The sequence below is a fragment of the Scyliorhinus canicula genome, chromosome 12, assembly GCF_902713615.1.
Source record: "Scyliorhinus canicula chromosome 12, sScyCan1.1, whole genome shotgun sequence".
Classification (NCBI taxonomy): Eukaryota; Metazoa; Chordata; class Chondrichthyes; order Carcharhiniformes; family Scyliorhinidae; genus Scyliorhinus; species Scyliorhinus canicula.
This window is the reverse complement of record NC_052157.1, coordinates 43,164,925-43,188,081: the sequence shown is the minus strand read 5'-3', so window position 1 is coordinate 43,188,081 and position 23,157 is coordinate 43,164,925. Positions and strand designations below refer to the sequence as shown.

General features: G+C 46.0%; 1 protein-coding gene across 5 annotated transcripts in view; it reads right to left on the bottom strand.

Annotated features, from left to right (window-relative positions):
* The window catches only part of sh3gl3a (SH3-domain GRB2-like 3a), a 183,296-nt gene that overhangs the window by 24,137 nt on the left and 136,002 nt on the right, over positions 1–23,157 (bottom strand). For all 5 annotated transcript variants that reach the window (XM_038813566.1, XM_038813565.1, XM_038813562.1 and 2 more), the window contains 2 exons: positions 13,770–13,842; positions 1,428–1,571 (listed from right to left, as the gene is read on the bottom strand). In XM_038813566.1, the coding sequence (XP_038669494.1) occupies positions 1,428–1,571; positions 13,770–13,842 (217 nt within the window). The remainder of the gene's footprint in view (positions 1–1,427; positions 1,572–13,769; positions 13,843–23,157) is intronic.

Here is a 23,157-nt window from a genome sequence, read left to right as displayed (position 1 = left end):
AAACATACTGGGCACGATCCACCCGCCGAGTTGCACTCTCCCTTGAGCACGTGCGGCCGGTGAATACCGGGAGAGCTCTCTTGGGGGCTTCCCGGCAGTCATCATGTCTCGCGGGATTCACCCAAGTCCCACAAGGTGTTGGAGTCAGAATCCCGCCCACAAGTGGCGTGACCAAACGGCATGCACCGAAGCCGGATTTAAACTGACTTCGGCGAACGTAGCCAGCATTCACCGGCCTCCCTTGATTCTCTGGCCTCCCAAGCGACGTCAGAGCCAGGCGCTGTTCAGCACTGGCCCATACAAACGTGGACCAGGCAGACTGGCACCTGGTAGGTCTCTTGGGTCACTGGAGGCTTCTGGGTGATCAGGATCAGTGCAGGGTGGCTCCCTGGCCCTAGGTCTGGAGCGTGGGCACCTTGGCACTGCCAAGCTGGCAGGTACACTGCCAGGTGCCAGGATGGCAAAGCTATGGTGTCCAGGTTCCAAGTGGCAAGGGGAGCCATGCCCATGAAAAGAGTGTGGATAATAATAATAATCTTTGCTTTGTTGTCACAAGTAGACTTGCATTAACACTGCAATAAAGTTACTGTGTAAAACCCCGTCACCACATTCCGGTGCCTGTTCGGGTTCACAGAGGGAGAATTCAGAATGTCAATCCACCTAACAGCATATCTTTCGGGACTTGTGGGAGGAATCTGGAGCACCCGGAGGAAACCTACGCAGACACAAGGAGAACGTGCAAACTCTGCACAGACAGTGACCCAAGCCGGAAATCCAACTTCGGATCCTGGCACTGTGAAGCAACAGTGACGACCACTGTGGATTTGAAGAGTGGGGTCGTGCAGGGCAGGTAAGTAGGGGCCTCAGAGACATTGGGGGGGGGGGGGGGGGGTGATGGGTGGACGTCCTGGCTAGAAGTGGGCTTGGGGGGCCTGAAGAGGGTGGCCCTCACTTGTGGGATGTAGGGTAGTCCCCATGTGAGTGGGGGGGCTACATTACGCATGGGTGAGGGGCCACAAGTTCACTTAGAGATCGTGGTACCCTTTCAAAATGGCAGCCCGATCTCAGCTCCCCAGTGCTAAAAAGAAGTCTAAGTGTGGGTTTAAACTCCCCAGGGTCCAAAAAAGTATCATTGAATAGCAGTGGGGAACTCACCAGCAGAACCAGCTGGAAACTCCCTGAAAAACCCACCACAAATAAACGTAGAAATCTTTGGGGAGAATCACGCCCACTCCTTCTATCACCGAAAACCAAAGTTGAACACACTCACTGTATTCATTCTGTTCACAATCTCACCAAAGTAAAAATGCACGGTATCTTGATATAATCTTTGTCGCATTTATAAGTTATTGATGTGGCTCGATTATATAATTACATGAACATAAAACTCCACGCTGCATTACACACAACGTCATCAATTAACCCACCAAAATTGGAATCGTCTCCAAGGTCCTTTCCATTTCGGAGCATGCATTCCCCCAACAGACCTTCAGGCTGAGGATAACCTGTTGTTTTCACCTGCCCTCGGATCTTTGACATGGTGTTCAGCATGCCTAACTTGGCTCTGTAGGCTTCAAAAATGACATGAATCATTTAAAAGACATTAACGCAACCTGTAAATTTCAACGTGGAATATCAAATACAGCGGAGTTTCTGGTTTCTGCGGAGAAATCATTAATTATCCTGGGGCTTTCAGATGTTTTTATTTTGCCGAATAATCAAGCCATTAATACATAATTTTCTGACTTGGCACTACTGGCTGGGAAGCAATGCCCGCTGGTTACACATGCATGATTTTCAACCGTTTTATAATTAGAAGTTGAAGAACAGTGTAGCATATGACTGAATTTCTGATGTACACTGCCAGAGGGGAGGGCTCCACACCACCCAAAGATGGGAAAATTACTGAGAATTATGCATTTACCAGAAGCAAACTTTAAAAAATCTGATACTAGGTTATTCTAACTGCAAGAAAATTCAATTCTTATTTTCTTACCCGAGGACAGTTTAAACTGGTTATTCAACACATGGGGGTAATGTTAACTTTAACGCAATGGTATGAATTGGGCTATATTACATTACCTGCCCATTAGACACCGTGATCGGTTTTGGTTTCCACTGAAGTCAATAGAAGGTAAAACTGGGCAGTTAAATAATGGATGGCTAACTTGATATTATCTGCAGCACAATAAACCCCACATCAAAATTATTCTCGAGTTCTTCAAACTCACATTGTTAGGGGAAACATGCACAAATATAAGCGAATATGATAAATAGCGTGTTTAGCAAATTGAAATGTTCAATTACGTAAACATTTGAGCATGTTATTTTGCGCACAGTAAAAAGGATGACTGCACATGATCAGAGACATATCAAGATTCTTATCCTGGCACATTGCTGATTACAGGCCAGTTTCCCTAAACGGAGTGATATAAAATTGGCTCAAGACATAGGTATGCTGGTCAGTTAATGGTTTTAGAACGATATTAGCCAAAATCTGGGAAGCGACTACCAGAAGAAGTAATTCTGATAGCAATGGTAGGTCTATCCTTCTGAGCACAAATCCATGCCTTTTCTCTGTTATAAGGCATAGTTTGGTGGGTCTTATTAAGGTATGTGTAGTCTCAGGTAGCTCAATGGCAAGTATTTAATAACTACTGGAAATAATATATGTGGGTAGAGTAAAGGACTAAGCTAGGAGCCTTGTCCAAGCTTGCTTCTACACACAGTTCTGTCCAAAACTACACTGGCCCCTAGGTGTAGGACACGTGTTCTCTTAAATCACTGGGTAGTACTGTGCTCAGTTCTACGCTAACCCTTTATATACCGCACCTCCCCCCAGTCTATATCCAACATATTTACAAATCATCCCAGATTACCCCATGTAAATAAAACATTACTATTTCCCATCTTCCCCCCTCAAGCCTCTGAGTTCATAGGTTCAGGCGGTCTTGAGGACTTACAATCGTTACATGTTTTGTTTCCACTACTGTCGGAGGAGTGGCAGACTCTGTCGCTGCAGGTAAACTTTGTTGAATCGGAGGATATTCTGGCATCTGGGTGTCTTTCATCGTATTTTTCCATACGTTGGCAATGAATCACTCTCTGTCAATTCCACAGTTGTAGTGATACATGGTGGTGGGTTTATCCCTCTCTTTATGGGTAGGATAAACTGTGAGCTTGTCTCTTTAGTGTCTTTTTCTCTTCTTCCTTTATGCAGCTTGTTGTGTCGCAGGCTGGGATGGACAATGGCTCTTCCTGATCAGTGGGTGTGACCTTGGAGCAATCTCACACTTGCTTTTGGCTATATGTTGTGCCATCATCAATTGATGGCTGCTACTCGGTTTCAGCATAGTTTGTGGCATTGTCAAACTGGCTGAGAATTACAGCATCTGCTCCGTGGTCTTCGGGTTCATCTCTCTCTGACTGGCTTCAGAGGTCAAGGCATGTCTTGTTGCTGGTTCCTCACATGACTGTCATCTACTCAAGTTTTTATGATAACCATCTGAGTGATTGGCACCTGTAACAAAAGTGGACAAACCGGCTCTGGAAAGAAAGAAGGCAATTTAGAGCTTAAGTCCCAGTCAAGAGAATCGCTCTTGTTGGAGCTCTTGGGAACGTGCAGTTCTGTATAATTTACAACAGTGGTTGTCTTGACATCTTCTGCTATTTTGACGAGATTTAGGGCTTCGCAAGCATCGTTATTCAAGGATGAAGAAAAAAAAACTTAGGGACGGCAAATATCAGTTCAAAGATTTGTTTGGCGCCATAGCTTAATGCATCCAGGATCATGCCTATGGCTGGAAGTAAAACTCCTGCTGGCCCATAAAGTGGTGTGACTGTTGTTCATAGCCCGAGGTGTCTCAGCCACGGTTCTTTGCCCGATAGGACAATAACACCAGCTCCCATGTCCAACCTAAGGTAGGACCGTAACATTGGCTCTCATGTCCAATTTATGGTTTGTGAGATGACCATTAACCGAGAGGTCCACATTCCATTGGATGAGGATCTTTGATCTTACCCATGACTGTGTGTCCTCTTGAGGCGCTGTCTCAACCTTGCGAATCCTCTTGGGATCTTCAGTGCATTTTGATGTTTTGGCCTTGCACAACTTCCTGAAGAATCCTATCTGTTTACATTGAAGCCCTGTTTCTGTGCTGTTTCACTAACTGGACGGTGAGACTTTGTCCCATGGTTTATTTTGTCCATTAACATGGATCTATGCTGCAAACTGATTTCAGATTGCCTGCCAATTGGGATTGTTTTCTCAAGGATTACATATTCCTTCGCTTGAAGCATGTCCAACAGTGCGACGCCTGCCATTCCTATAATTATTCTAGCCCGGTTAGCTCAGATTTCAACCTTTAGTCATTCTATTCACTCATTAATAAAGGAGCCAACAAATTCTTCTGACTGCTGGATACTTCCATGAAATCTGGTACTTTCTATGATATTGTTACTTTTGAAAAAAAATTAAATGTCAAACGATTTTAAAAATCATCAAATCTTGCCGATGATCATTGATTCCTTGGCAGAGGAACTGAATAGCTACTTTACATCAGTCTTCACGGTGGAAGACACCAAGGGTTGCCAGAGCTCCAAGAGAATTAGTGGGCAGAGGTGAGTGCAGTGGGCATCACTAAGAACATAAGAATTGAAGCAGAAGTAAGCCATCTGGCCCCTTGAGCCTGCTCCGCCATTCAATAAGATCATGGCTGATCTTTTGTGGACTCAGCTCCACTTTCCGGCCCGAACACCATAACCCTTAATCCCTTTGTTCTTCAAAAAACTATCTATCTTTATCTTAAAAACATTTAATGAAGGAGCCTCTACTGCTTCACTGGGCAAGGAATTCCATAGATTCATAACCCTTTGGGTGAAGAAGTTCCTCCTAAACTCAGTCCTAAATCTACTTACCCTTATTTTGAGGCTATGCCCCCTAGTTCTGCTTTCACCCGACAGTGGAAACAACCTGCCCGCATCTATCCTATCTATTCCCTTCATAATTTTATATGTTTCTAGAAGATCCCCCCTCATCCTTCTAAATTCTAATGAGTACAGTCCCAGTCTACTCAACCTCTCCTCGTAATCCAACCCCTTCAGCTCTGGGATTAACCGAGTGAATCTCCTCTGAACTCCCTCCAGTGCCAGTATGTCCTTTCTCAAGTAAGGAGACCAAAACTGAACACAATACTCCAGGTGTGGCCTCACTAACACCTGATACAATTGCAGCATAACCTCCCTAGTCTTAAACTCCATCCCTCTAGCAATGAAGGACAAAATTCCATTTGCCTTCTTAATCACCTGTTGCACCTGGAAACCAACTTTTTGCGACTCATGCACGAGCACACCCAGGTCTCTCTGCACAGCAGCATGTTTTAATATTTTATCATTTAAATAATAATCCCTTTTGCTGTTATTCCTACCAAAATGGATAACCTCACATTTGTCCTCATTGTATTCCATCTGCCAGACCATAGCCCATTCACTCAACCTATCCAAATCCCTCTGCAGACTTCCAGTATCCTCTGCACTTTTTGCTTTACCATTCATCTTAGTGTCGTCTGCAAACTTGGACACATTGCACTTGGTCCCCAACTCCAAATCATCTATGTACATTGTGAACAATTGTGGGCCCAACACTGATCCCTGAGGGACACCACTAGCTACTGATTGCCAACCAGAGAAACATCTATTAATCCCCACTCTTTGCTCTCTATTAATTAACCAATCCTCTATCCATGCTATTACTTTAACCTTAATGCCATGCATCTTTATCTTATACAGCAAACTTTTGTGTGGCACCCTGTCAAAGGCTTTCTGGAAATCCAGATATACCACATCCATTGGCTCCCCGTTATCTACTGCACTGGTAATGTCCTCAAAAAATTCCACTAAATTAGTTAGGCACGACCTGCCCTTTATGAAAGGCAGACCTGTTGCGTCTGCCCAATGGGATAATTTCTATCCAGATGCCTCGCTATTTCTTCCTTGATGATAGATTCCAGCATCTTCCCTACTACCGAAGTTAAGTTCACAGGCCTATAATTACCCGCTCTCTGCCTACCTCCTTTTTCAAACAGTGGTGTCACGTTTGCTAATTTCCAATCCGCCGGGACCACCCCAGAGTCCAGTGAATTTTGGTAAATTATCACTAGTGCATTTGCAATTTCCCTAGCCATCTCTTTTAGCACTCTGGGATGCATTCCATCAGGGCCAGGAGACTTGTTTAGCCCCATTAGCTTGCCCATCACTACCTCCTTAGTGATAACAATCCTCTCAAGGTCCTCACCTGTCATAGCCTCATTTCTATCAGTCACTGGCATGTTATTTGTGTCTTCCACTGTGAAGACCGACCCAAAAAACCTGTTCAGTTCCTCAGGCATTTCCTCATCTCCCATTATTAACTGTTCCTCAACTGTTCCACCATAAAGTCTTTGCTCCCAGTCTACCTTAGCTAGTTCTTCTTCCATCCCATTGTAATCTCCTTTGTTTAAGCACAAAACACGAGTATTTGATTTTACCGTCTCACCCTCCATCTGTATTTTAAATTCCACCATATTGTGATCGCCTCTTCCAAGAGGATCCCTAACTATGAGATCATGAATCAATCCTGTCTCATTACACAGGACAAGATCTTGGATCGCTTTTTCCCTCGTAGGTTCCATTACATACTGTTCTAGGAAACTATCACGGATACATTCTATAAATTCCTCCTCAAGGCTGCCTTGACCGACCTGGTTAAACTAATCGACATGTAGATTAAAATCCCCCATGATAACTGCTGTACCATTTCTACATGCATCCGTTATTTCTTTGTTTATTGCCTGCCCCACCATAATGTTACTATTTGGTGGCCTATAGACTACTCCTATCAGTGACTTTTTTGCCTTACTATTCCTGATTTCCACGCAAATGGATTCAACCTTATCCTCCATAGCACCCATGTCATCCCTTACTATTGCCCGGATGTCATCCTTAAATAACAGAGCTACACCACCTCCCTTACCATCCACTCTGTCCTTCCGAATAGTTTGATACCCTTGGATATTTAACTCCCAGTCGTGACCATCCTTTAACCATGTTTCAGAAATAGCCACTAAATCAAAGTCATACACGATGATTTGCGCCATCAACCTTACGGACAGCACGGTAGCATTGTGGATAGCACAAATGCTTCACAGCTCCAGGGTCCCAGGTTCGATTCCGGCTTGGGTCATTGTCCGTGCGGAGTCTGCAAATCCTCCTTGTGTGTCTGTGGGTTTCCTCCGGGTGCTCTGGTTTCCTCCCACAGTCCAACGATGTGCATTGTAGGTGGATTGGCCATGATAAATTGCCCATAGTGTCCAAAATTGCCCTTAGTGTTGGGTGGGGTTACTGGGTTATGGGGATAAGGTGGAGGTGTTGACCTTGGGTAGGGTGCTCTTTCCAAGAGCCGGTGCAGACTCGATGGGCCGAATGGCCTCCTGCTGCACTGTAAATTCTATGAACTCATTTACCTTATTCCGAAAACTACGAGCATTCAGGTAAAGTACACTTATGTTGGCTTTTTTACCTCTGTTTTGAATCTTAACAACTCGATCAGTAACCTTTCCTAAGTTATATTTCCTCTTTTCTCCTAATTTTCCTTGTCGCTTACCAATAATGTTTTTACTTCCCATTGTATCCCTTTTAGTATTACTGGGCCTATTCACTGAGCTCCCCTCAGTCACAGTACCTTGTACGCCCCCCCCCCCCCCCCCCCTTTTGGATTTTTGACTATGGTTTCTCTGCCTTACACTTTCCCTCTTACTTCCTTTTGATTCTGTCCCTGTTTTACTACCTTCCAACTTCCTGCATCTGGGGAAACTGAAAGTACTGAGGTAGATAAATCACCTGGACCGGATGGATTACACCCCAGGGTTCTAAAAGAGATAGTTGAGGACATTGTGGAGGAATTCGAGGAATCACAGGAGGCAGAAAGGGCCCCAGAGGACTGGAAAGTAGATATCATAACACTGCTGTTTAAGACGGGAAGGAGGCAAAAGACAGGAAATTATAAGCCGGTTAGCCTGACTTTGGTCATTGGTAAGATTTTAGAGTCCATTATTAAAGATGAAATTGCGGAGTACTTGGAAGTGCATGATAAAATAGGACTGAGTCAGCACGGCTTATTCAAGGGTAGGTCATGTCTAACAAATCTGTTAGAGTTCTTTGAGGAAGTAACAAGGAAGTTAGACAAAGGAGAACCAGTGGATGTAATTTATTTAGATTTCCAGAAGGCCTTTGCCAAGGTGCCACAAAGGAGACTGTTAAATAAGTTAAGAGCCCATGGTGTTAAGACTAAGATCCTGGCATGGATAGAGGATTGGCTGACTGGCAGAAGGCTGCGAGTGGAGATAAAGGGGTCTTTTTCAGGATGGCAGCCGGGGACTAGTGGTGTGCTTCAGGGGTCAGTGCTGGGACCACAACTTTTCACAATCTTAATTAAAGATCTGGAAGAAGGAACTGAAGGCACTGTTGCTAAGTTTGCAGATGAATCAAAGATCTGTGGAGGGACAGGTAGTAGTGAGGAAGCAGGTGGGTGCAGAAGGACTTTGACAAGGAGAATGGGCAAAATGGCAGATGGATTACAATGTGGAAAAGTGTGAGGTTATGCACTTTGTAAGGAGAAATGGAGGCATAGATTATTTTCTAAATGGGGAGATGCTTAGGAAATCGGAAGCACAAAGGGACTTGGGAGTCCTTGTTCACAATTCTCTTAAGGTTAATGTGCAGGTCCAGTCGGCAATTAGGAAGGCAAATGCAATGTTAGCATTCATGTCGAGTGGGCTAGAATAATAGACTAGGGATGTACTTCTGAAGCTACATAAGTTTCTGGCCAGACTCCATTTGGTGTATTGTGAGCAGTTTTGGGCCCCATACATAAGGATGTGCTGGCCTTGGATGAAATGAAATGAAATGAAAAATGAAATGAAATGAAAATTGCTTATTGTCACGAGTAGGCTTCAATGAAGTTACTGTGAAAAGCCCCTAGTCGCCACATTCCGCCGCCTGTCCGGGGAGGCTGGTATGGGAATCGAATTGTGCTGCTGGCGGGCTTGGTCTGCTTTAAAAGCCAGCGATTTAGCCCAGTGAGCTAAACCAGCCCAGAGGAGGTTCACAAGAATGATCTCTGGAATGAAGAGCTTGTCATATGAGGAACGGTTGAGGACTCTGGGTCTGTACTCGTTGGCGTTTAGAAGGATGAGGGGGGATCTTATTGAAACTTATAGGATACTGCGTGGCTTGGATAGAGTGGACGTGGAGAGGATGTTTCCACTTGTAGGAAAAACTAGAAGCAGCGGACACTACCTCAGACTCGAGGGACGATCCTTTAAAACAGAGATGAGGAGGAATTTATTCAGCCAGAGAGTGATCAATTTGTGGAACTCTGCCGCAGAAGGCTGTGGAGCCAAGCCACTGAGTGTCTTTAAGACAGAGGTAGATAGGTTCTTGATTAATAAGGGGATCAGGGGTTATAGGGAGAAGGCAGAGAATGGGGATGAGAAAAATATCAGCTATGATTGAATGGTGGAGTAGATTCGATGGGCATATTGGCCTAATTCTGCTCCTATGTCTTCCGGTCTTAATGTGGAGATGCCGGCATTGGACTGTGGTGAGCACAGTGAGACGTCTTACAACTCCAGGAGCAGTGCTCTGAAAGCTAGTGATTCAAAACAAACCTGTTGGACTTTAACCTGGTGTTGTAAGACTTCTTCTGGTCTTATGCTCTAGCTATTTAACGCTGGTTTCCGTCCCACCAAATAAAGCAGTGTTTTCAGAGAATCTTTCACGTTTAGTGCAACATTTAGTGCAACAATAGTGCAACCCAGCCTTTGCTGGGTTTTTGTAAGCTGCCTACTCAGTCGCGATAATTTTTAATTGATTTTGTTCTTTGTCCTGTTCTCTGGGTATTGACGTTGGAATTCCCCGGGATTCGATTGAGCCTTCTGCTGCAGTGAGAAGTTTAATTCCTGTCTTCAGCTTCCCAGACATTTGTTGGAGTTTTTCTCTGGTGATTTCCTTCTGTGCCTTCACTTTTTGAGCTTTCTTCAGGTCAGCATGTTCTTTTGATTTTTCCTTCAGTTTTCGAGGTTTTAAACTTTCTTCGGCAGTCTCTGCAAGGTTTTAAGTTGTTCCATTCACTGCCACCATGTTGTATGGTGTAGCGTGCAGTTTGGTATTTCTGATTAGGATATTTGTAATATTAGGTAGTTCAACAGTAAGTGTTTATTAACTATGGAGACTATATACATTGGTACAAAGGTACCAAGGTAGGAGCTGTCTCCGTGCTTGCTTCTGTATGCAGTTCTGTCCAACACCACAGTGACCCCTGATGTGGATCTTGTGTTCTTTTACATCGCTATGTGGACTGTGTTGTACTAACTTCCACATTAACCATTTATGAGCAAGACCATTCTCCATCACTCTCCTTTCTGAACACCACAATTGATTTGGCATATTTGATCTTCAGTGCATCCACACAGGTACAACTGTTTGTACAAGGGTGTTTTTCTTGGATCCACTTTGAACAGACTTGGCTCAGGATGCACTTTCACAGAAGTAATTAATGACACAAAGGTATTTATTCATAAAAATTGCACAGCAGCCGCATGATTGTAACTTGCTTCCAAAATGCTTCCACAAGTTTGGACAGCCCTCTCGGCAAGTCCATTTGATGCTGCTTGGTTAAGCATAGTTCTAGTGCAGGTGTGGGCAAACTTTTCCGTGCAAGGGCCACATTCAGAAATTCACAATTTTAAAGGGCCGCATAGTATATTAATTAATAGTCCCGGTTGTAACCAATTAGCATGCGGCATATACCTCAGCGCTTCCCCCGGCGGCATCCTGCATTTAGCCCTCTTTTTCTCAACTTTTCAAAAATAGCGCTTCACCCGGTTATGATCCTGGGCGCCTCATATAGAACATAGAACAGTACAGCACAGAACAGGCCCTTTGGCCCTCGATGTTGTGCCGAGCAATGATCACCCTACTCAAGTCAACGTATCCACCCTATACCAGTAACCCAACAGCCCCCCCCCATTAACCTTATAAAAAAAAAAGGAAACTTTTTTTTTTATGACTTGATCTTGGTGGGCCGCATAAAGACCTTTGGCGGGCCGCATGCGGCCCGCGGGCCGTAGTTTGCCCACCCCTGTTCTAGTGTATTTAATACCGTTGAGAGTGGTGACATTTTGAAATTCAGCACTTGTGAATATGGTTCCATTGTCTGATATCAGAACATCAGGTAATCTGAGAGGTGAAAAGCACTGATGTAATCTTTTGTTGGTACCACGCAATATAGGTGACTTCATTTCAAAAATGTCCATCCATTTAGTGAGCGCATCAATCATGAGCATAAATATTGTGCCAGGAATGGACCAACATAATGAATAGGGATTCGTACCCATGTCCTGCCAGGCCATTCTCAAGGGTGCAGTGGGGCTGTAGTAGGCAACTTTTGTTGAGTTGGCAGTGCTGACAGTGTTTGACTACGTTTTTGATATTAACATCAATACAAGGCCACCATGCGTAATTCCTGGAAAGTATCTTCATCTTAGAGATGCTGGGATGAGCACTGTATAATTCATTTAGGAGGAGCTCTCTGTCTGGTACAGAAACGACTATTCTTGCTCCCAGAGTTTGATGCCATTCTGACAATTCAATTTGTTCTTGTGGGTAAAAAATTGTTGCATTTCCTCAGAAACGGGCTCATTTACCATTCTACAAGTATTTTGTCTCACACTTTGGTGGACTGTTGCCCATAGCTTACAGGTACCATTGTGGGTACTTTTATTTTTCTCGCTTCGCCCATATAAGTCTTCAACTTGGCATAAGTGCTCTTTAAGTTCTTTGGTTGAACTTCCTCTCTTAGTTACTGAAATGTATGTTTGATGAACATGGTGGCTGATGTCCCTGTATCCACTTCCATCTTCAGAAGCTTCCCATTTACCCAGAGTGTTACAGTAATAGGGTCAATCTTGCCTATTTTTGATTAAACAGAGAGTGAATACCAGAATCAGTGGAACTTGGCACTTCCATATTGTATACTTGTAACATCATAGTTGATCCATTACTCCCTGATCTTCACTTAGCACTGCTTTATCAAATGTCCTCTTTCATGACAACAAAAACATTCAATCTCCTTAAACCGACATGATTCAGGAGTGTGATTACCTCAACATCGGTAACATTCTACTTTAAGCATTTGCCCGATTGCCTATTCTGTACCTTTTTGTTTTGTTGGTGGCTGAAATTGTTTCCCACTTCATGGCTGCAGGTTCCTGCACCGAATGGTGCCACTTCGTGCGCTCTGCAGCCCTTTAGCACCTTTTTCAGAACTTTCCATGGCCAGCGCTATCTCCATTGCCCGATTACATAGTCGATAACTGCTTCTGTTTAGCAATGTCAAGTTGCAACTGATTCACCTGGGGCTCTCACCCTTTAATTAAATTTGAATCGGGCAGCACGGTGGCACAGTGGGTTAGCCCTGCTGCCTCAAGGCGCCAAGGTCTCAGGTTCGATCCCGGTTCTGTGTCACTGTCCATGTGGAGTTTGCACATTCTCCCCATGTTTCGCCCCACAACCCTAAAATGTGCAGGTTAGGTGGATTGGCTACACTAAATTATCCCTTAATTGGAAAAAAATGAATTGGGTACTCTAAAAAAAAACAATTTGAATCTCTGGAGTATAATTGATGGTTGAGTGTGCAATTCAGCCTTCACTAAATCCATGAGATCTCGAATGATTTGGAATTGGGCACGCTTGGGGCTGTAAGACTGTGAATAAAGTTTGAGGTCTGAGTTCCACAAATACTTAGGAGAATTGCTTTGCATTTTGCCTCTTCCCCTATTTCGTTTGCTTGGAAATAATATCGACATATTGTGTCCAGTCCTCCGTGGAGGACTCAAATGCGTCTATTCGCCCAAAGAGACACATTCTGGTGACCTCGATTAAAACAGGGTACTCACAGGTGTCGGGCCAGAGGCAATGTCAGTATAGTTGATCCTCATTACCAGATGTAAAGATGCACTTTCACAGACTTCGTTGAGGATTGTACAGCAGCCTCATGGGTGTATGTAGCTCCCAAAATGAATCTTTGCCTAGGAGCCTCACTCACCATGGGGTGATTCCACTCTCAGTGTCCTTTGTGACCCTTATTCTGCTGTTTTGTCCTTAAAGGGACAAACATCACAGGATCTAAACTCCCCAAACCCCTCAATTTTTCAATCCATGTAACATCCTGGTGAATGGTCACTAGATTATCTCTAAAGGTTATATTTGAAGAACGACTGCCCAAAGTTGAATAGAAAATTCTAAGGTCCAACGAACTCTATTTACGACTGGAGTTGAACTTCATTACTTTTATAAATCATAATTTTGTGATGAAATCCAGTATCTTATTTGCTTTATTAATCTTGCAAGTTTACTTGTGTTGGCTTGTGTTCCTAGACCTCTAAATTCTTTTGTTCGCAATCATCTGCCTGGAGCTTTCCCATTTAGATTGTAATCCCATCTGCCATTCTTGCATCCAAAATTTAAGAAATCATTTTTTATTAACTAAATTGCATCTGGCACTGTTCCATCCATTCACTAAATCTACCGGAATGTTAGGCTCTCACGTTGTCAATTCATTATGACACCTAACCTCGTGTTCACGAAAAGTCTTATCTCTCACCTAAAAGCACCAAAATAAGAAATCGTATTTAAAATGTTTAAAAATTATATTTCTAAGTATTGTTTCATACCTGGATTCGGCTGCAAGTACTCAGTGGTTTTAGACAGAACCTCTGCCACGGCTTTGCTTGTAGCTTCTATTTTCTTAAAATAAGAAAAGAAATCAAAGTTCATTTGAAAATTTAAATATGAATGTTTACAATGGTTGTAGTCAATACTCTTACATAAAGCATCTGCATGTGGCGACTAAATATAAACAAGTGCAAGCACTTCTAGTTCTCCAAGAGCACATTACCACATACCATTGATAAGATCTACACCCAACATTTTTCTAGATAACTCTTCATTTGCAAAATTTTCATTCAGAAATCAGAGCAGTTACACCACTGCACTTGTAATATCTCCCCACTCATAAATTCTATTCAGATCTGTCAATCAGAGAAAGAGTGACGTATTCAGAATATTAATATGCAATATTTTAAGTACCAAGTTTCTTTGTTGTTATTTAGTTAAAGCAAGCAAAAAACAAACGTGAGCTTTGTTGGCAGAAAACAGGGTGAAATTAAGGGAATAAATTAAAAGCTTGAGGGTTTCAAACGGTGCTACATGGATCTAAAATACTGTTAAAACCCAGATAAGTACAGCTTAGTGGGGGGGATGCACACAGATATATTTCTAGCGAGTACACAAATCAGGAAGTATTGAAAAGGAAGCATGCTTGGACAGCAAGCTGTGCAGCTGATACAGATAAAGCTGTCTCCCATTTTCTTCTAAACTTGAACTTGTGCAAAGGGTTAATGCTTCTATCCACTTACACAAAGTCCTGTTCACCCATCATCTCTGTGATCTATACCGGTTTCCGGTGAAGCAGCGTTTCAAATTTAAAATGTTCATCCTTGCACTCTAATCCCTCACCCTCACTCCACTTGGTAAAGTCTTCCAGCCCTCTAACCTTCTAAGCTCTTGGCATTCCTCCAATTTTGGCCTCTTGTGCAACTCCAATTTTATTCGCCCCCACCATTGACAGATATGCCTCAGGCTGTCCAGGCCCCAGGTTCTGGAACTATCTCTCAAACACTATGAGGAGAGGTTGGGTGAACTGGGCTGGAATTTAAGAGAATGAGAGGGAATCTACTTGAAACGTATAAAATTCTGACACGGGTGGACAGAATGGATGTAGCGATGTTGTTTCCTCTGGCTGGAAGGTTTCGAACAAGGGGTCACAGTCTCAGGATATGGGGTAGGCCATTTAGGACCGAGATGAAGAGAAATTTATTTGATTAATCTGCGGCATTTTTTACCACAGAAGGCTGTGAAGGCCAAATCATTGAGCATATTTAAGGAGAAAATAGATAGATTCCTAGATTCTAAAGGTTTCAAGGGTAAAGGGAGAGTGTGGTGCTGAGGTAGAGGATCAGCCATGATCATGTTGAAAGGGTCGAATGTCCAACACTGCTCCCATTTTCAGTGTTTCTATGTTACTATTTGCTCTCCACTTCTCTCACTTCCTTTAAGAAGCTCTTTAAAAACCTAATTCTTGAATCTGCCCTGATATAGCCTCATGTGGCTTAGTGTCAAATTTTGTTTGGTACCACTCCTGTGAAGCAGGTTGAGATATTTTACTGAGTGAAAGAAGCTATAAAAATTCAAGTTGTTGTTGTATTAAGACTCCCTCATCAGAACCCAGTACAGAGGGATGATATAGTGCAATCACATCCAGCCTTTTACAAGTTCTTATGAGCAAATCCCAGTTCAAGCTCGTGATTCCCCCACAAATCAAGGTGGTGCATTAGACCCGACCATTTTGAGCTGCTTCATCAAAGAACAAAGAATAAAGAAAATTACAGCACAGGAACAGGCCCTTCAGCCCTCCAAGCCTGCACTGACCATGCTGCTCGTCGGAACTAAAGCCCCCGACCCATCCGGGGCTCATATCCTCTGTTCCCATCCTTTTCATGGATTTGTCAAGATATCCCTTAAAAGTCACTATCGTATCTGCTTTCACAACTTCCCCGGCAGCGAGTTCCAGGCTCCCACCACCCTCTGTGTAAAAACCTTGCTTTGTATTTCTCCTTTAACCCTTGCCCCTCGTACCTTATACCTATGCCCTCTGGTAATTGACTCTTCCACCCTGGGAAAAAGCTTTTTACTATCCACCCTGTCAATGCCCTCATAATTTTGTAGACTTCTATCAGGTCACCTGATAGTTGTTCAAGTGAGAACAAACCAAGTTTCTCCAACCTCTCCTCATAGCTAATGCCCTCCATATCAGGCAACGTCCTGATGAATCTTTTCCATACCCTCTGCAAAACCTCCACATCTTTCTGGTAGTGTGGACACCAGAATTGAACACTGTATTCCAATTGCGGCCTAATTAAGGTTCTATAAAGCTGCAACATGACTTGGCTATTTTTAAACTCAATGCCCTGGCCGATGAAGGCAAGCATGTCATACGCCTTCTTGACTATCTTCTCCAGCTGCGTTGCCACTTTCAGCGACCTGTGTAACTGTACACCCAGATCGCTCTGTCTATCAATACTCTTAAGAGTTCTGCCATTTATTGTATATTTCCTGTCTGTATTAGACCTTCCAAAATGCATTACCTCACATTTGTCTGGATTAAACTCCATCTGCCATCTCTCCACCTTCGTCTCCAACCAATCATTATCCTGCTGTATCCTCTGACAGTCCTCATCGCTATCCGCAATTCCACTAACCTTTGTGTCATCCACAAACTTACTCATCAAACCAGTTGCATTTTCCTCCAAATCATTTATAAATATTACAAATAGCAAAGGTCCCAGCACTGATCCCTGAGGAATGCCACTAGTCACAGTCTTTCATTCAGAAATGCACCTTTCCACTGCTACCGTCTAAGACCGAGCCAGTTCTGTATCCATCTTGCCAGTTCACCTCGGATTCCATGCACTTCACCTTCTGTACCAGTCTGCCATGAGGGACCTTGTCAAATACCTTACTGAAGTCCTTGTAGACAACATCCACTGCCCTACCCTCATCAATCATCTTTGTCACTTCCTCAAAAAACTCGATCAAGTTAGTGAGACATGACATCCCCTTCACTAAATCATGTTGCCTCTCGCTAATACGTCTACTTATTTCCAAGTGGGAGTAAATCCTGTCTCGAAGAAACCTCTCCAATAATTTTCCTACCATTGATTAAGGCCTTTAATTACTCAAATTATCCTTGCTACCCTTCTTAAACAAAGGAACATAGTCTATTCTCCAGACCTCCTCTGTAGCCAGTGAGGACACCAAGATGTCTCTCAAGGCCCCAGCAATTTCCTTGTTTGCCTCTCTCAGTATTCTGGGATATATCCCATCAGCCCCTGGGGACTTGTCTACCTTAATGTTTTTCAAGAGCCCCAATTCCTCCTCCTTTTTGATATCAACATGACAAACTACTTACACACCCTTCCCCAGAATCATCATCCAAGTTCTTCTCTACGGTGAATACTGACGCAAAGTACTCATTTAATACCTCGCACATTTCCTTTGGCTCCACACATAGATTCCCTCACCTGTCCTTGAGTGGGCCAACCCTCTTGCCCTTTATATATGTATATAAAAACCTTGGGATTCTCCTTAATCCTGCTGGCCAATGAAGTTTCTGACCCATTTGAGCCCTCCTGACTCCCCAATTTAGCACCTTCACCCGAGGACCTCACTTATCTTTATCCATCAGCACCTTAAAGCATATTGAATTGAAGTCACAGTTCCCAAACTGCTCCCCTACCGAAACGCCGACCATCTGGCCAGGCTCATTCACCAATACCAGGTCCAATGCAGTCCCTTCCCTAGTTGGACTGTCTACATACTGTTTCAAAAAGCCCTCCTGGACCTCCTTACAAACTCTGCCCCATCCACGCTCCTAGCAGTAAGTGAGTCCAAGTTAATTTCGGGGAAGTTAAAATCACCCACCACAACAACCATGTTACTTTTACACCTTACCAAAATCTGCCTACATATCTGTTCCTCTATCTCCCACTGGCTGTTGGGAGGCCTAGAGTAAACTCCCAACATTGTGACTGCACCCTTCCTAATCCTAAACTCTACCCATATTGCCTCACTGCATAAGCCCTCCGAGGTGTCCTATCGCAGTACAGCTGTGATATTCCCCTTAACTAGTAGTGCAACTCCTCCATCCCTTTTACATCCCCCTCTATCCCACCTGAAACATCTGTATCCTGGAACGTTAAGCTGCCAAACCTGTCCGTCCTTTAACCAAGTCTCTGTAATACCAAGTCTCTGTAATGGCAACAACATCATAGTTCCAAGTACTAATCCAAGTTCTAAGTTCATCTGTTTTACCTGTTACACCTCTTGCATTGAAACAAAGACACTTGAGTCCACCATACTCTCACTGAGCAGCAACCACACCCTGTTCTTCCTCTGAGTCTAACTGGCGCCACTCTCTAGTTCCCCTTCAGTTAATTCACCTTTGATTTGGTTCCCACCCGCTTGCCTAACAATGACCTTCCTCCTTTTAAGGTGTGACTGGTGGAACCAACAATTCTACGGACACGTGCTTGTAGGATTAGAATAGCGGTATTAATATACTTACAACAGAGCCAGCCTGTTAGCCGTTGAACTTTCGGTGAACTGGCCGGCTGACCCTGTGGCACTGATCTTTATACAGCAGCTCCCGGGGGAGGAGTCCTGGGCGGAGCCAAGGGAGGAGCCCCGTACAACTCTCAAGCATTCCCACAGCTACTCCCCCTGGAGATCAGATAGTTCAACTGCACTTACAATATAGACACATGTATATACATGTTATAATCCGGTGTGAATCACATTCACCACATTCACCCCCTGTGAAAAAAATCGAGTCCAGCGGGGGTGGTGGCTCACAGAGTTAGTCTGTCCGGTGGACGAATTGTTCTTTTCGATCTGCGGAGCACCGGGGTTGCAGCCTCTTGCGGTGGCTGGGTGGGTGTTGAGAGCTGGGGTACAATGGCAGACTCCGGGGCGGGTCTCGTCCAAACTTTATACACCTCTGGCTCGACCGGAGACTGGGGGCGCTGGGGGCAGGCTGGTTCTGGCACGTGGAACCGGTGGGATGAGCTTGCGGGATCGGGGGCGCGAGGGGGTGGCAGCTTAGGGAACGGGGTAAGGGGTTCCTCAGTGGGGGTGGGGGGGGGGGGGGGCTGGATCCAGCGGGTGCCAGGTCCCGAAGGGATACTCTTTCCTGGTGACCGTCCGGGAACTCCACGAATGCATACTGGGGGTTGGAATGGAGGAGGCGCACCTTTTCAACAAGGGGGTCAGATTTGTGCCACCTGACGTGCTTCCTCAGGAGGACTGGGCCTGGTGTCCTCAGCAACGCCGGAAGTGAGAATCCCGTGGTAGTGCCCCTAGGAAAAATGAATAGTCGCTCGTGAGGGGTTTGATTTGTAGCTGTACAGAGGAGGGATCTGATAGCGTGGAGCGCGTCTGGGAGGACGTCTTGCCATTGGAAGACTTGGAGTTTTCTAGACCGGAGGGTCAGTAGGACGGTCTTCCAGACCGTCGCGTTCTCCCTCTCCACCTGTCCGTTCCCCCTGGGGTTGTAGCTGGTAGTCCTGCTCGAGGCGATGCCCTTGTCGAGCAGGTACTGACGCAGCTCGCCACTCATAAAGGACGAACCACGGTCGCTGTGCACGTAGCTGGGGAAACCGAACAGGGTGAAGACACTATGCAGGGCCCTAATGACTGTGTGGGAGGTCATATCAGGGCATGGAATGGCAAAAGGGAATCGGGAGAACTCGTAAATGATGTTGAGGAAATAGATGTTCTTGTTAGTGGAGGGGAGTGGCCCTTTGAAATCGATCACAAGGCGTTCAAAGGGCCTAGAAGCCTTGACCAGGTGGGCCCTGTCTGGTCTATAGAAGTGCGGTTTGCACTGCGCACAGATCGGGCAGTCCCTGGTGACCGCTTTTACCTCCTCGTTGGAGAAAGGCAGGTTTCGGGCTCTGATGTAGTGGGCGAGCCGGGTGACCCCTGGATGGCAGAGGTCCACGTGGATGGCTTTCAGACGGCTGATCTGCGCGCTGGCGCATGTCCCGTGGGATAGGGCATCCGAGGGCTCGTTGAGCTTCCCCGGCCGATATTTAATATCGTAACTATAGATGGAGAGTTCGATCCTCCACCGAAGGATTTTATCACTTTTTATTTTTCCGCTTTGCGAGTTGTCAAACATAAAGGCAACCGATCGTTGGTCGGTGATGAGGGTGAACCTCCTACCTGCGAGGTAGTGCCTCCAGTGACGAACAGCCCCCACGATGGCTTGCGCTTCCTTCTCGACTGAGAAGTGTCGGAGTTCTGAAGCGGATAGGGTACGGGAGAAAAATGCAACGGGCCTCCCTACCTGATTTAAAGTGGCTGCTAGAGCTACCTCTGAGGCGTCGCTCTCAACCTGAAAGGGAGTGGATTCATCCACTGCCCGCATGGCTGCTTTGGCGATGTCCTCCTTGATGCAGCTGAAGGCCTGGCGCGCTTCAGCAGATTGGGGAAATCGTGTGGCCTTAAAGAGTGGGCGGGCTTTGTCCGCATATTGAGGGACCCACTGGGCGTAGTATGAAAAGAACCCCAAGCACTGTTTGAGGGCCCTGGGGCAATGAGGGATCTGCATGCGGTCCGGGCCTGGGCCCAGGACTCCGTTCTCCATGATGCTGAGGATGGCCAGTCTGTTTGTGCGGAAAACGCATTTCTCCTTGTTTTAAGTGAGATTTAATTTCTGTGCCGTTTGGAGAAAACGGTGGAGGTTGGCGTCGTGGTCCTGCTGGTCATAGCCGCAGATGGTAACATTGTCCAGATACAGAAATGTGGCCCGCAGCCCGTACTGGTCTACCATTCGGTCCATTGCTCGTTGGAACACCGAAACCCCGTTAGTGATGCCGAAGGGAACCCGTTGGAAATGGAAGAGGCGGCCATTGGCCTCGAACGCCGTGTAGTGGCGGTCCTCCGGGCGGATTGGGAGCTGGTGGTATGCAGACTTCAGATCCACCGTGGAAAATAGCCGATATTGGGTGATCTGATTAACCATGTCTGCAATTCTGGGGAGGGGATACGCATCTAGGAGCGTAAAGCGATTTATGGTCTGGCTATAGTTGACGACCATGCAAAATTTCTTCCCGGTCTTGATGACCACCACCTCTCCAGGGACTATTACTGGCCTCTATGATCCCCTCACTGAGCAGCCGTCGGACCTCCGAACAGATAAAGACCCTATCTTGTAGGCTGTATCGCCTGCTGCGAGTAGCTATTGGCTTGCAATCTGGAGTGATATTGGCAAAGAGAGGAGGGGGGGGGGAGATGCGCAGTGTGGCTAGGCTGCAGATAGTGAGTGGGAGCAGGGGCTCGCCGAAGCTGAGGGTGAGGCTCTTGAGGTTGCACTGGAAATTCAGGCCTAATAAGAGTGGCGCGCAGAGGTCGGGCAGGACGTAAAGTTTAAATTTAGAATAACTAGCGCCTCGAATTGTGAGCGTAGCGACGGTGCGTCCTTGGATTTGGACTGAGTGGGAGCCCGAAGCGAGGGCGATAGTTTGGCTCACCGTAAAAATAGAAAGTGAACAACGTCTTACCAGTTCTGGATGTATAAAGCTCTCGGTGTTCCCGGAGTCAAAGAGGCATGGCGTGCTGTACCCGTTGATCTGGACCTCCGCCATCGAACTTCTTAAGTGCTTGGGGCGGGATTGATCCAGGGTGACCGCGTTGAGTTGCGGGCCGCGTGGCGAGTGCCCGAGGAAGTCGTATTCTTCAGATGAGCTTTCTGAGCATGCCGATGCAGATGGAGCCCGTGGATCGCATGTGGTGAGCGGCGAGGAAGATGGCGGCCCCCATGAGTCGCACGTGGCTGGTCACATGGTGGGGATTTGCCAAGATGGCGGCCCCCATGGATCGCACATGGCGGGAGGTGGCGGAGTCGGGGCCTAGGCCACAGCGTTTCGGGCCCCGCGGGCCCGCTGGTGTTGGGAGCGATTTGTTCTCTCTGCAGGGAGTTAGAAACTGGGGCCCTTTTCGTGAGGCACACTCTGGCATAGTGGCCTTTCTTCCCGCAGCTGCTGCAGGTCGCGGATCGGGCTGGGCAGTGCTGCCGCGGGTGCTGGCTTTGGCCACAGAAATGGCAGGCTGGGGCAGCTGAGTAGCTGGCTGGGGCAGCAGAGTAACTGGCTTTGGCAGCGCGGTAGCTGGGGGGCCGTGCAGCACAGGCCTGGGGGGACTGTTGGTCGGAGGTCCACGATGGGGTCGTGGGGTCCGCGGGAAACGACGTGAGGCTGCGGAAGGAAACTTCCATAGTGATAGCAGCCTCCACAGTTGTGTCTAAGTCCTGGGCCCCCTTTTATAGCAGTCTTTGGCGCACATAGTTAGACCTAAGGCCCGCTACGAAAACATCCCGCACAGCAAGCTCCCTATGCTCAGCCGCGGTAACGGCTTGATAATTACAGTCATTGGTTGGAAAGGTTGTTCAATTCCCTTACAAATTCGGCAAGCGTTTCTGTAGACCGCTGACGGCGAGTCGTAAACACGTGGCGTGCATTAACCTCGTTAATGGGCCTAACGTACATTTTGTCCAGTATTGCCAGCGCTGCGGTGTAGGAACCGGCCGGATTCAGCTGTGGCTTACCCTCGTGTGCAGTAGGCTGAGGTTTTGTTCCTCCGTTGTTCCAGCGGTGCTGGCTTCTGCCAGGTAGGCTTTAAAACATCTCAGCCAGTGGGAAAAAAATTCCTTAGCCTCTGCATCCTGTGGGTCGAGTTCTCGGCGTCCGGGCTTGAGGGCTGCTTCCATGATTTCTTCGGCTGTTTCCTAAGTATATTAAATTGTTGGAACCAACAATTCTACGGACACGTGCTTGTAGGATTAGAATAGCGGTTTTAATATACTTACAACAGAGCCAGCCTGTTAGCCATTGAACCTTCGGTGAACTGGCCGGCTGACACTGTGGCACTGATCTTTATACAGTAGCTCCCGGGGGAGGAGTCCTGGGCGGAGCCAAGGGAGGAGCCCCGTACAACTCTCAAGCATTCTCAGAGCTACTCCCCCTGGAGGTCAGATATTGCAACTGTACTTACAATATAGACACATGTATATACAGGTTATAATCCGGTGTGAATCACATTCACCACAGTGATGATGTTCACTGATGATTGCACAATGTTCGTGACGCTTCAGGTAAAGAATCAGTCCATATCTAAATGCAGCAAGACCTGGCATTAACATTTGTGCCACAGAATTGCCAGACAATGACCATCACCAGCAAGAGACATCTAACCACCCCTTCACATTCAATGGCATCACCATGCCTGAATCCTGAATCCCCCACTATTAATCTGGGGTTACATTGGTCCATCCACCATCTGCAGGGCACAATTCAGGAATGTCACAGAATACTATCCACTGCCTGTATGAGTGCAATTCTAACAATACGAAAGAAACAAGAACAAAGCAGCCATTTGACTGGC